This window comes from Lemur catta, chromosome 4, assembly GCF_020740605.2.
Source record: "Lemur catta isolate mLemCat1 chromosome 4, mLemCat1.pri, whole genome shotgun sequence".
Lineage (NCBI taxonomy): Eukaryota > Metazoa > Chordata > Mammalia > Primates > Lemuridae > Lemur > Lemur catta.
Window position 1 is genome coordinate 57,390,903 of NC_059131.1, and position 12,760 is coordinate 57,403,662.

The window sequence follows — 12,760 nt, forward strand, 5'->3', positions numbered from 1 at the left end:
AGAATCACTGTGTTGCCTTCACTTCACAGTATCTGCTTCCTGTTAACTCCTTGCCATTCGTGAGGTCTCTCAGTACAGTTTTTCAACTTCAGCTTCTCTGTACCCCATCAATTCTCCCTGTATTTCCTGGTTTGGATTCCCGGATTTGTTCCACCAGGCACCAGCCAGCCTGTGGACCGGCTGTCCTCGGGTTACTCACCCTTCTGTCTTTGGAATCCCAGGAAAGGGAATGGGAACCATTGGCTCCTTACCGCTGCCTGTGTCTGGGTGGGGCTTTGTGGCCCCAGGTCCATTCCCAGGTTGCTGGCCAGCCCGTCCCATACGCTGCTCACGTGTGTGCTCTAATCAGGGCTGAGGGGGCACTTCAGGAACCCAGGGACAAAGCGTGTGTTGGGGAGGGCTGTGGGCCAGGCAGTTTCCCCTAGACTGACTTGCCCAGTCAGCAAGCACCTACCTCAGGGCACTTTGGGTTTTCCACTGGAAAACTGTACACTGTTTTTAGGACAGCTGGCTCAGAAAATATCTCATCTTGACTCAGCAGTTTCCACAAGTAGCACTTAGTCAAAAAGCTAGGAGCTGGCTGTATCAGATGCAATGTTATATTCTGGCCACTGGGATTAAATAATTTCTTCTTTTCTAATCAATTAAAAAGAAACCCCGTGATTCCTCTACCAATTTTTAATTTTAGGGGAAGAACAACTGGGGTGGGGGTGCCACTTGTTGAAAGAATAGGAGCAGACATTGGAAAGTGGTAGGAGTGCACATTTCACGGCCCAGAAAGTCCCCGGGCTGGGGGCGGTGAAGCAGAGGGAGGAGTCTGCTATCCTCTGGTGCCCAGGGACTCCTGGGAGGCCTGGCCCACTAAGCCACACTTTTCTTCCAGTCAAGAACATCTGTTGTTCTGTCTCCTAGCCTCTTTTTTGGAGGACAGAACCTCCTACTTCTTTGGGGAACTCCTACTCCCTCCAGTCCAAACCAGAGTCCAGTGAGAGCCTGAAGTTTTACATGCTCCCGGACTCTAGCTGATTAATCCAGAGTGGCTCCCGACTCAAGCCAATCAGAGGCCTTCCCTAGAACTTGGAAGGAAAGTCTGCCCTTCTTGCAGCCTGGACATTAAGATATAAAGATTGCTGGGCACAGTGGCTCATGCCTGTAATCCCAGTTACTTGGTAGGCCAAGATGGAAGGATCGCTTGAAGCCAGGAGTTTGACACCAGCCTAGACAACACAGCAGTGTAGCTGGGGTGACAAAGTGAGACTATGTCTCAAAAAAAAAAAAAAAAGAAATTGAGGGTCTAAGATCATTCATGCAAGAAGTTTAGAGAAGGAAAGAGAATGATGAAACTGAGGCGCTCTTCTTTCTTTTGGTAAGATTAAGGGGCCTGAGCAGTTTCACAGGGGGAAAAAACAAGACAACCTCTCAACAGGACAAAAAGCTGGCACTGCATTCTGTCTCTGTAGCAGAACAGACCTGTCCAACGATGAGACCCCTTTGCACAAAAGGACACTGCTTCCATAATAGAGGCATTTGAAGCATTACTAATGACACTTCAAAAGCTTCAGTTGTCTGGTACCTTTAATTAACATCTAAATAGATAACATATCTTCTATAATTATAATATGGAAATGTCTATGAACAAAATAGATAAATTTTTTGGCAAATGCCTAGGGAAGAATGGTGTCCGTCAAGTTCATCCAAGGTTTCAAGCAGCAGCAGCTACACAGCCAGGGTGTGGTCAATGTTTAGGGATGGAGGTAAATACCCGCAATCCGTGCATACCTTTGATTTCTTCTTTTAGTGCCTAAGGAAGTAAGAGTGTGTCAGTTTTTGTGTATTTGACAGTGATTACAGTAATTCTCTGAGAGTAGCTTTGTATAGCTCTATATCTGAAGACTTTGTACGTACTTTGTTTAAGCAACTTTTCCTTTTTTTTTGAAAAACAATTTGTAATTTTTTTGAATCAATAATATCTAACCTGGCTTAAAAATCAAAAGGTGTAAAAAGGCATCCAGTGAAAGTCTCCTTCCCCCACCTGTCCCCCAGCCCCTACTTCCAAATAGAGAATTGTTGCTGTTAGTTTCTTGTGTATCTTTACAGGGATTTAAAAATGCACATTTAAGCTAATATCAACATATTAATATATCCCACCCCAAGACCTTTTAAAAACACAAATGGTGAACATTCCAAACACATTGCTCTACACTTTTCTTTTCCCCCTAACCATCTACCTTGGAGCTCTCTGTTATTAGGCTAAAGGAGTTCTCATTCTTGTTTGTATCAGCACAGCAGTCGATTAGATGGGTATACTATACCTTTCCATCTGTCCCCTGATGACGAACTTTTAGGCTGCTTCCTGTATTTTGCTATTTTGAGCAAAGAGCATTCTTTAAAATGAGCTGTTCTTTAAAACCACACCAATTAACACAAATTCCCCAATTCTACTTCAGAGCAGGAAATAACATCACAAAGTAGTCCTGAGACTTGTTTAAGGCTACAAATGGTCTGAGGGCCCAAATCTGAACAAGCCACCATAGTCAAATAGATATTTAGCCCCTGTGGTACCAGCAGACAGGTTACAGGATGAGAGAGAGGCTTGGACCTCTCAAATTTAGAATCAGTGCAGAGGAAGAGACAAAGTCCTTTTATACTAGGCCAAAATCTGATAATCACAGTGGGCTGGGCATTTTTTTTTTCCTAGTCAGTTAAGCAATTTCCCTTCTCTTGGGGAATAGTTCCTTTTCCACTTTAATTATACATTTCTGGTGGGACTACCAATTGGCCTGATACTGATGTAGTCATGTGCCACTGGCCCAGCCTATGATTGGCTCAGGGATGGCACATGATCCCAGCTGGGCCAATTAGAATCTCCCCTGGGAGGCCAGTGCAGTGGCTCACACCTGTAATCCCAACTACTTGGGAGGCCGAGGCCGGAGGATGGCTTGAGCCCAGGAGTTTGAGATTGCTGTGAGCTATGATGACACCACTGCACTGTAGCTGGGGCAAAAAAGCAAGACTCTGTCTCTAAATAAAATGAAATAAAGTCAGCATAGATAATATATAAACTGGGCCTTAGTCTGGTTGAACACGCTGTCCCAGGCCCCAAATGCTCTGTCACTAGGTCTGGGCCGCTTCAGCCATTCTGAAGCAGACTGTGCATTAATGTACCCATCTGTGAAACAGTCTCAAAGAGAGGCTAAAAAAAAAAATCTTCAAATCTACAAAAGCATATAATTTTTAGCATTATGTTTAGAAATACTATTCAATATGTGACAATAACAGTAAACACTGGTACCATTATACAAGGAAATGCAAAATAACTATTGGGTGGCTTGTTTTCAATTTTGAATAAAATTCCTATTTGCCCACAGTCTGATTCCAGATAGTTCCAGATTATATTTTTGTCAGGTCTCAAGTCCTGTTTGCGTGATTGCAGTATTGCATTTTTCCTTCCTAGGCCTGATGGTAAAAGCCACCAGCCCAGCCTGGCAGGCCCTTTCAGCTGCCGAAGGCCAGTGGCACAGAAGTGCTGTGGCCTCTACTGACCTGATTAACCATCTGGTGCTGCTGGACGGTTCTCTTCTCCTTAAACTCTTCTGATTCGATTTTAATTTCATACATTGCCCCACAGCCTCCTAACATAAACACAATTGAAAAGCATTTCAATTATTATGTTATGGCAGCTACAATCCCATATGTCCTTGAAGGTCTGAATCCAAAGAAGGTCTCAATATTATTACTCATCGTGAAGGAAAGCTGCCCCAACTCTTAGGGAAAGATCACAGCTTCCCATCTGACCACATGTCCCTCCTGACAGGTGGCCTCAACCCAAAACGTGCTCTTCCTTTTGCAAGGCAGCTGCACTGCTCAGGATTATTACTCATGGGCAGGAAAGATAAGGCGCAAAGCATGGACAACCTAGGGAATGTAGACTATGCCCTTTTACTGGCCCACAAATGCCATAGAAGAAGGTGGGAAGGACTGAATTTCAGGGTTCCACCTTCCAAAGGACCAGCAATTGGCAATTTTTAAAGTGCAAAAATATATTAAAATTTGGTATGAAAAGTGTGTGTGATGCTATCCATGTTAGGGACACAGCAAATGCGCTGGGCCTGGAGCTGCTCAGGGCTGTCTGTGGCACCTCCAGGGCTACAGCGCAGCACCCAGGATTTTATCCTGGGCTTCAGGGGAGGATTTTTGGTGAAGCCCTCAGGACAAAGCTTGGTGGCCCCACCCACCCCTGCCCGAGCTCTGCCTCCATGTGGCTGGAGAGCTAGCGCTCATGTGATGACTGCTGTAGCATGACAGCGTCCCCTGCACTGTTAACACCAGGACACTGTATGAGAAGTGCACTTTGCTCAACAGGCTTTGTTTTGCTTCTCTTATAACGTGCTCTAGGAGCCAGAGTTTTCGTTAAACCCAAGTTCCCAGCCTTGATTCCCTTTCTGCACTCCGTCCAGGGCTGGGCAGAGCCAGACTAAGGGGGCAAGTCCCACCCTGGCCCTGGTGCAGAACTGGTGACATCAGGCCCCAGCATTGCCTCGGAACCCCTGTGGAGACCTCACTTGATGTACCATTCAAATACATTGATTAATTTCCTATAGTTTCCAGAATAAAATCTTCTTGCTAAACTTTCCCTCAAATCCTTGTAAATGCTGTATTCTCAGTGAAGTCAGTGAGCCCTCGTGGCGATGCAGAGTGGCAAAAATGGCGCCTGTGGGTGTGGAGAGATTCAGGCTGATGCCCATCTAGCTGTTCTGTGTGTGTCTGGCTAAAGGGCCTATCTTCTCCTTCCTGTGGGTGCAGAAGCTGGTCCCCAGCCTGCTCCTAACACAGCCAGCCTGGACTTCTGAGGGGCCCGTGGCTGCCTGAGAAAGACAGGGCCTCGGCCGGGCGCGGTGGCTCACGCCTGTAATCCTAGCACTCTGGGAGGCTGAGGCAGGAGGACAGTTCCAGCTCAGGGGTTCAACACTAGCCTGAGCACAGTGAGACCCTGTCTCAATTTTTTAAAAAAAATTAAAATATTTTAAAAATGTAATAAATTTATATATTTTATAAAATAATTAAAAAAAAAAAAAGACAGGGCCTGGCTGTGGCTGGTGACTGGGCTTGGGACAGAGTCTGCCCTGGGTCCTGGTTCTGGTTCCAGTTCTCCTCTCTCCTCCCCGTGAGGGGCTGGGCAGGTCCTTTGGCCTCTCTGGGCTTGTCGCCTCCTGGGGAAAGTAAGGCAGTTGGACGACTGGGGTCTGCTCCAGCTCTGGCATTCTAGGGTTTCCGAAGAAAATGAGGAAATTAGAGTAAGGCCCATCTTGCTGTCCAATGAAAGACTGTGGTCCTGAGCTCCAGGGTCACTGAGAGGGACCTCGTCCTAGAGTCCTCCCCACTGGGCCTTGTCCCCACGGTTTCCCTGTGAGGTTTCTGAATCCTCACCACCCCATCACGTGGGAGCAGCTGAGTTCTGTCTGTCCAAAAGCAACACACATTGAGAAGCTACTCACTCACGGGCGGCAAGTTCCCTCCTGCAAGCCCCTTGCCCTCTGCCCCTCTTCCACAGAGCAGAATCTTACCAAAGTTCTGTGGGAAAGATGGGAAAACCTTACCTGAAATGTCGGTGACTTGGATAGCTGTTGCTCGAGGAAACTTTTCTTTGAGAATTTGGGTCACTTTGCGCTCCCCCTCAGTCTGGGAGGCAAACATCCGATGGGCAGAGTGGAGAAGAGGCAGCTGCCACAGAAGAGAGACAAGAGGGTCAGGCCAGAGCAAGATGGCACCTGCCACTCCCCTGCAGGACAGGCCCTGGCCTTCGACAATGCAGCCATGGGCTCACCACAGGGGCTATGTGGTCAGGCGTCCAGATAAGCTCCCCAGGGTACAGAATAAACTTTTCTGAGGTGGAAGATGATTGTAAATAACTCAGTTTGACTCTAGAGACCAGGCCCCAAACCTAATTCAATAGATGTTTAATTCTTCATGATAATGCCATGAGACACTATTACGATGACAGTTTTATAGGTGAGGAAACTGAGGCACTGAGTAATGACCAAGGTTGGATCCATTAGTAAAATGCAGAGCCAGGAGAGAGGCCCAGCTAGGCTACTGTGCCATTGGCCACCCACTGCCCTGCATGGTGGGGCCACACTCCACTCACCCTTGCGCCTGATTAACATGCCACACCCTCCCCAGTAGGTCGTGACCTCACAACCCATAGCTGAGCTTGCACCATGCACCAACTCTCACTGGGGAGAAGAGTCAGAATTCTATTAAATGACCTTAAGAATGAACATTTTTGGATTATTTACCTTTGGAACTCCCTACACCCCCCCACCCCATGGCTACTATAGGGAGCCAGTGCTTCTGGTAGAACAGATCTCAACACTTAGCCGTGAAGGAGCAGAAGACCAGGTCAGTAGCCACATGGCTGGGCCGAGCACATGCTAGAATGGGAAACCAGGAGTCAAGTGTGGCAGGCCTTGAATGCCAGACTAAACATTTAGGAATGTGTTAGACCGGTGATGTGACTCCAGATTATGTGACCTGAGCTCTTGGTAACCTGCAGGAAACAGTGCCTTATAGAGCTAGTCAGGAAAGATGCCTGAGTAAGAAGCATTACAAAGGAAGAAGCACCAGGTGCTGGTCCCTGACCAGATGTAGATGGCAGGTGGGAGGACACGAGGGCTGTTCCGTGGGTGCTGGTGTTGAAGGCTCCACTCCTTCACTCCTCAGTCCTGCCCATCCTCAGGCCTTTCCTGATGGTCCATAGCAGGGTCCCGTGTCACAGAATCTCAGAGCACCTTCTTTAAAATGAGCTGTGTACTGGCTTTCTCACCACTGGTCTTAAAAGCCAGGACTGAGTCTGTCCTGTTCCAGCAGCATCCCAGGGCTGACTCCAGAGCAGGCCCTCAGGAGCACTTGGTAACAGGTGGAGGAATGAATGAGCAGGGTAGGAACTACTGCATTGGTGCATGCCCGCTGGGCACCGGCAAAGGAGTCTGGCAGGCAGTCCAAATGCAGGTCAGGAGAAAGGTCCCGAGTTAGACTGCGTGCTGTATGGAGGGACAGAAACTTGATGTTGTGACCTGGGTAGGCTTGCTGAGGGGGGTGGAGCTGCTTCTGGGGGCAGAACCTTGGGGTGCAAAGGCAGAGATGGCAGGCAGATTCGGCAATCACTAAGGGATGAGGGTGGTTAGCACTGCAGAGCCCTTGGGAGAAGCCTTTCTTTCGTCTTGGCGATCTGTGGGCAGCGGTCTCTAACGGAACAATCCTACTGACCACATCCCCAGATGACCACTGTCCGCGCTGAAAGTCATCGGCGCGGAAGAACAACTCTTCATGTGTGGGGGAGGCAGGCTCAAGACCAGGAGAGAAGGAAAGAGAGAGAAGTAGACGAGGTGAGGCAAAGGATGAACCAGAAAGCGGGAGAGATTAGGAGAGAGTGGGAACTGCCTTCTGCTGGGCTTCTACTCCGGGTAGAAGCAGGAGTGGGACTTGCGGAGGATCAAGGTCAGAGGCCCAGCTGACGTCCCCAAGGCCCAGACCCCTCTGAGCCCACCCCTTGACCCCGGGCTATGATTCCTGTCTTCGGCTTTGTAAATCAACATTTCTTGTTCCTGTGCCCGCGGTATTATGACAGTTCATGTGTCGGTCCCCCTGACTCCTAACCTCCTCCCAGCTCGGGAGCTCGCCGGGGCCTGATACTTCTCCGAAAGTCGTCGTCATGGAGTGAATGAATGAAGAGAGAAAGGAAGGGGAGGCCCCTCGGGCCCTGCGCCGCGCCCCCCGGGAGCCAGTCTTTGAGCCCCGATGGCGGCCGGCTCCGCGCTCCCTCCGCAGCTCCCGCCCCGGGGAGAGCAGCCCCGGCCCCCGCCCGCGCTCACCCCGTGGATCCCGCGGAGCACAGGCGCCGCGGCGGCCGGGAGCCACGCCGCCATGCCCGACCTACGCGACCCACCGCCCGAGGTCGCCGTGTCTCCCGCAAGGCGCGGAGCCAGGGACCTGCAGCCGCCGCCGCGCGCGAGGCCGCCCCCTGCCGCCCGGAGGCCGCCGCCGGTCGGGACTCCGGGGACGCGCCTGCCCGGAACCTGCGCTCCGCCCCCGCCCGCGACGGCTCCTGCTACCTCCCGGGGCCCGGTTCCACCGTAGGGTCACCGTCTCCTTCCTCCCCGGCTTAGACGCGCTCCAAGGCGCTCGGCGCTCAATACTGACTGTCCCGCGTTCCAATACCCTCCTTGCCCTTGAAGGAACTTCTCCGTTCCCACGCCCCACCCCGGCAAGCTGGCTTCTAAACTGAGGAGCGTGGGTTTCTCTCCAGGTAAGGGGACTCTTGGGAGGATTTCAAGGAGGGCAGTCGTTTTCAGATTTGCGAGTGACCATAGGGACTGAAATTGGAGACGAGGACAGAAGTTCTGTCAGGGTGGCAGTCTACTCTCAGTTCTTGGTGTGCTCTGGGCTGAAGAATGACCAGACACACCAAAATGTCAGGTCCAGCCTCTTGGTGGACTGTTATCCTAGTTCTCTAGATCCTTGCTTGGAGGGCGGGGGGCGACGGAGTGGCCACAGCAGGAAGCAGTTTCACCTGAGTAGCTTTTTATCTTAAAGCGTTCCCTCCTTCCCCAGGTGTAGCGGTTGCTCGGGATAGGATTCAGGGTGGGGCACCACCAAAACCCAGTGCCTGCTGTTATCCTTCTTCCCAGGTGGGGCAATTGCTGGAGGCAACACCAAAGCAGGGCACCCTTGTCCCTAGAAGAGCCCGAGATCCTAGCTATCTACCTAACAGTTCCAACGCTATTGCAATGGTCCCAGTGAGAATTGAGGGGCCTGAACTAATCCAGTGACAGAAGGGGTGGGAAGAGTGGGCTGAGACACTTAGGAGGTGAATGAAGAGAGTGACTGGATATGGGGGATCAGGGTGGGAAAGATATCTGGGATGACGGCCAAGTTTTTGGCTTGAACAATGCCATGAATGTAGGAGAGTTAGACGGGGGCTGAGGGGAGCTGACAAATTGAGTTTTGCATTTGCCAGAGTTTAAGGTGTTATAGGACACTGGCCTAGCAGAGGCCACAGGCTGTAGAGTTATGAGAATGCAGCAGGAAGCTGACGCCAAGCGGGATGGGTCAGACTGCCAGCAAACCCACCCAGCCTCTGGAGTACTACTAGTACTGCCAGACAAATCAAGGCCAAAATCCAAACAAGCCCTTTGTCTCTATAGCTGTATTTCTTTGCAGCATGTGGTCTGGTGGTACCCTGCAGGACACTAGCTTTTTGCTATTGCATTCTGGGCTGTGCAACCAATACCTTCAGCCTTGCATGTGGATGGATTGCACCTTCAGTTCTTTACAGTGATTGACTAAAAATATGCTAATTTATTCTAATATTAATTGACTCCTATGTTCTGGCCTTCGTAATTTCTCCTTTGAATAATTGTTAATAGCCTCTCCCACATTTTCTGCTTCGGATTCCTTAAAAGTTACGTTGGTGTGGTTAGGGATAATTTGCTTTTTTCTTCATTGGCATCAATGATACAGTTAAAACTGTCAAAAATGGCTGGGCACGGTGGCTCACGCCTGTAATCCTAACACTCTGGGAGGCTGAGGCAGGTGAATTGTTTGAGCTCAGAAGTTCAAGACCAGCCTGAGCAAGAGCAAGACCCCATCTCTACTAAAAATAGAAATTATATGGACAGCCAAAAAAATATATAGAAAAATTAGCCAGGCATGGTGGCACATGTCTGTAGTCTCAGCTACTCAGGAGGCAGGAGGATTGCTTGAGCCCGGGAGTTTGAGGTTGCTGTGAGCTAGGCTGATGCCATGGCACTCTAGCCCGGGCAGCAGAGTGAGACTCTGTCTCAAAATAAAAATTTGTTTAAAAAAAACTGTCAAAAGTATTTTTTCCAGTGGTGTAGTAGGGGTGAACCACCCCTTTGCTATTCAAACCACAAGGTTCAGAGGAGGGAGACCCATCCCCAGTTCTAGGAGTGGAAACATAACCTAGGTCTGGCCAATCAGACAGGGATTGGGTTAGGGCTGACCCATGACCTCAGCCAGACCAATGAGAGTTGGTCCAGAGACTGTTTTGGAACCAAAGAAAAGAAATGATCTTTTTCAACTGTGTTGCTAAGCTGGTAGAAAGCCTGGAGCTGCAGGCAACCATCTTTGCAACCACGTGGACAGAGCTACTTTGGAAATGAAGCAGACAAGAAAGAGCTAAGAGGAGAAAAACGTTAGGTTAGACTTTGCTTGTGCAACTGGAAACCAGCAGTGCTGGAAATGAGCACTAAAGCCAGTTTAATTGGCTTTGTAATATGTTATGCTGATTGGCATTTGCAGAATTACTCCTTCTTTCCTTTATTGAAAATAGTACTTTTGCTTACCTCCACCCTTCCTTAAAAATTGCGCATATTATGTTACTCTGAATTATTGTCTCTCTGCTCCACCCTCTTCCCTTTACTGTTTCCACAAGGGTGCCAGAGCCATCTGAAATGGAAACATTCATTACTTAAAATTCTTCAGATTTCCCATCACCTGCAGGCACAAACTTAAGTTCTTTCATGTGATTTAACCCCTTTCTGCCTGTCCAACTGAAATCTACCCTTCAGTAATATTGAACTACTTGTACCTGTCTGCACAAACTATGCTAAATTTGGTTATGCAATGGCCTATCTTTTAAGCCAGTTTAAGCCTTGTCTTCTCCAGAGAGCCACCTCTGACCACCCCACAGTAAGCTTATTGCTTGCAACTTACATCCTTTGTTGCACTTATGACCCTTTACAACTATCAATTATGTATGTGTTTGTTCCCACCGGTCTATAAACTCCACAAGGACAAGGCCTTGCTTGAGTAATCTATGTCAACAGTCCAGCATGGGACAGAAAGTGCATGCACTGGGATTACTCAACAGAACTGACAGGTTTAGCAATTTGAGCTCAAGTTTGAATTTGAACCTTTTCAAAAAAGGATTTACATGACAATCTTACAATCTTGGACTTCCAAATTAGTTCCAACCTAACTTCTGGTATAATTTTTTACAACAAAAGCAAGTAAAAGGTGTGTTTTACTTTGTTATGATTAAAGTGAAATGCCTTTAGTCCCAGGAAATAGGCCAGTCCTTTCTGCACCTTCTTTTTTTTTTTTTTGCTGTGAACTTGAGATTCTCTTATCCTCACTTGTATCAGTGCACGATCACTCCCAGCTTTCATACATACGATATTTACGTCTACGCTAACTGCAGAAAACACCTTAGGCAGGATCTCTTAGATACTTTTTTTTTTTTTACCTCATTGGGATGACTTTTAATTGCATAGTCATTTTATTTTACAGTGCCTTCTAGTACCCTCGAGCATGCAGAATTTCTGCAAATGTATTCCAGAGAAACAGAGGCCTGACTTACTATGTACTAGCTATTTGAACTTGTCCAAGCTTTTGTGACATGGTCTGAATAACATTGAAAAATTTCTAATGTACCTCTCAATTGCCATCACTTCCCCAGGTATGGATTAAATGAGATAACCTACTAAAGGATTCCCCTAAGACTACAGGCACCTAGCTTTTGTCAGACATGGCAGAGACTGACATCTAGTGGCCAGTGATAACTGTGCAGGCTGTAGTGTCCATACCTAGTTGGGGCATCAATAGGGTATTTACTAGAGAAGGTCCAACGCATGGTTTGGACATTGTTTCTGGCTGTGCAGGTTAGAAGCCTGACTCTGGCCCTCCCAAAGATTATCTGGGTTATTCTACTACTCTTTTATAAAGTTTGAAATAGCTTTCAAAGGCTTAGCCATTAGATGCCCTTACAAACTTTTACTACTTTTGCTATCAATTTTAAGCCTACCGAAAATGTCTAAAGAAATCCAAAACTGATTGCTAGCTTACTCATCTTATACAAAATAAGTCTTAACCTATTCTACTTAGACACGTTCATTAAGTTTTAAAATTGAACTAAAAAAAATGGCAAAAAATTCTAGCATTACTATTTTAAACAGACCTAAAATGCATCTGTAATTTGGACCTCTAAAATTAACTGTGAGTGTTTCTCCTATAATAGTGAAAAATGGCTGCATGGGGATGTTTTAAGGATATATACTGAGTACTCAATTTTTTTTTTTTTTTTTGAGACAGAGTCTTACTCTGTTGCCCCGGCTAGAGTGAGTGCCGTGACATCAGCCTAGCTCACAGCAACCTCAAACTCCTGGGCTCAAGCAATCCTTCTGCCTCAGCCTCCCGAGTAGCTGGGACTACAGGCATGTGCCACCATGCCCAGCTAATTTTTTCTATATATATTTTTAGTTGTCCACATAATTTCTTTCTATTTTTAGTAGAGATGGGGCCTCGCTCTTGCTCAGGCTGGTCTGGAACTCCTGACCTCGAGCAATCCACCCACCTCGGCCTCCCAGAGTGCTAGGATTACAGGCGTGAGCCACGACACCCGGCCTTTCAATTTTAAGATTAGAAAATTATTAAGTCCCATCCCTCTTCCCTTTTCTCAGCCTCACAATGAGGAATGTATAAAAAGAGATCCAGAATTTGGTTGGGATGGTAAGAAGGAGACTACTTACTTTTGTCTGGCATAGGTTTCAGCTACTGTCATCAAAGGCATCATTTGTTTCTTAGGGTGGGTCCTGGTAGTACGCAACATACTTAGTTCATTTAGGAACTTCCCTTTTTGTGAGGGCTAAGAAAACATTTTAGCTACTAAATGATATGCAAAGGTAACTTTCCAAATTTAAGCTGTACTCAAAAATCCATAGAACCTACGAAAATCTCCTTT

General features: G+C 47.7%; 1 protein-coding gene across 1 annotated transcript; it reads right to left on the bottom strand.

Annotated features, from left to right (window-relative positions):
• Positions 1-1,557: 1,557 nt before the first annotated feature.
• On the bottom strand, positions 1,558-7,983 carry BOLA3 (bolA family member 3). The gene is made up of 4 exons (XM_045549895.1): positions 7,872-7,983; positions 5,598-5,721; positions 3,544-3,632; positions 1,558-1,801 (listed from the first exon to the last, which is right to left on the bottom strand). The coding sequence occupies exons 1-4, from the start codon at positions 7,923-7,925 to the stop codon at positions 1,736-1,738; spliced, it is 333 nt and encodes a 110-aa protein (XP_045405851.1). The 5' UTR covers positions 7,926-7,983; the 3' UTR covers positions 1,558-1,735.
• Positions 7,984-12,760: the final 4,777 nt, after the last annotated feature.

Bases quoted from the DNA above. Each gene is read 5' to 3' on its own strand.
- BOLA3 (XM_045549895.1), bottom strand. From the start codon at position 7,925: ATGGCGGCGTGGCTCCCGGCCGCCGCGGCGCCTGTGCTCCGCGGGATC. The intron at 5,722-7,871 runs GTGAGCGCGGGC...CTTCTGTGGCAG, and splicing joins TGCTCCGCGGGATCCACGGG to CTGCCTCTTCTCCACTCTGC. The intron at 1,802-3,543 runs GTCAGTAGAGGC...TTACTTCCTTAG, and splicing joins AGCACCAGATGGTTAATCAG to GCACTAAAAGAAGAAATCAA.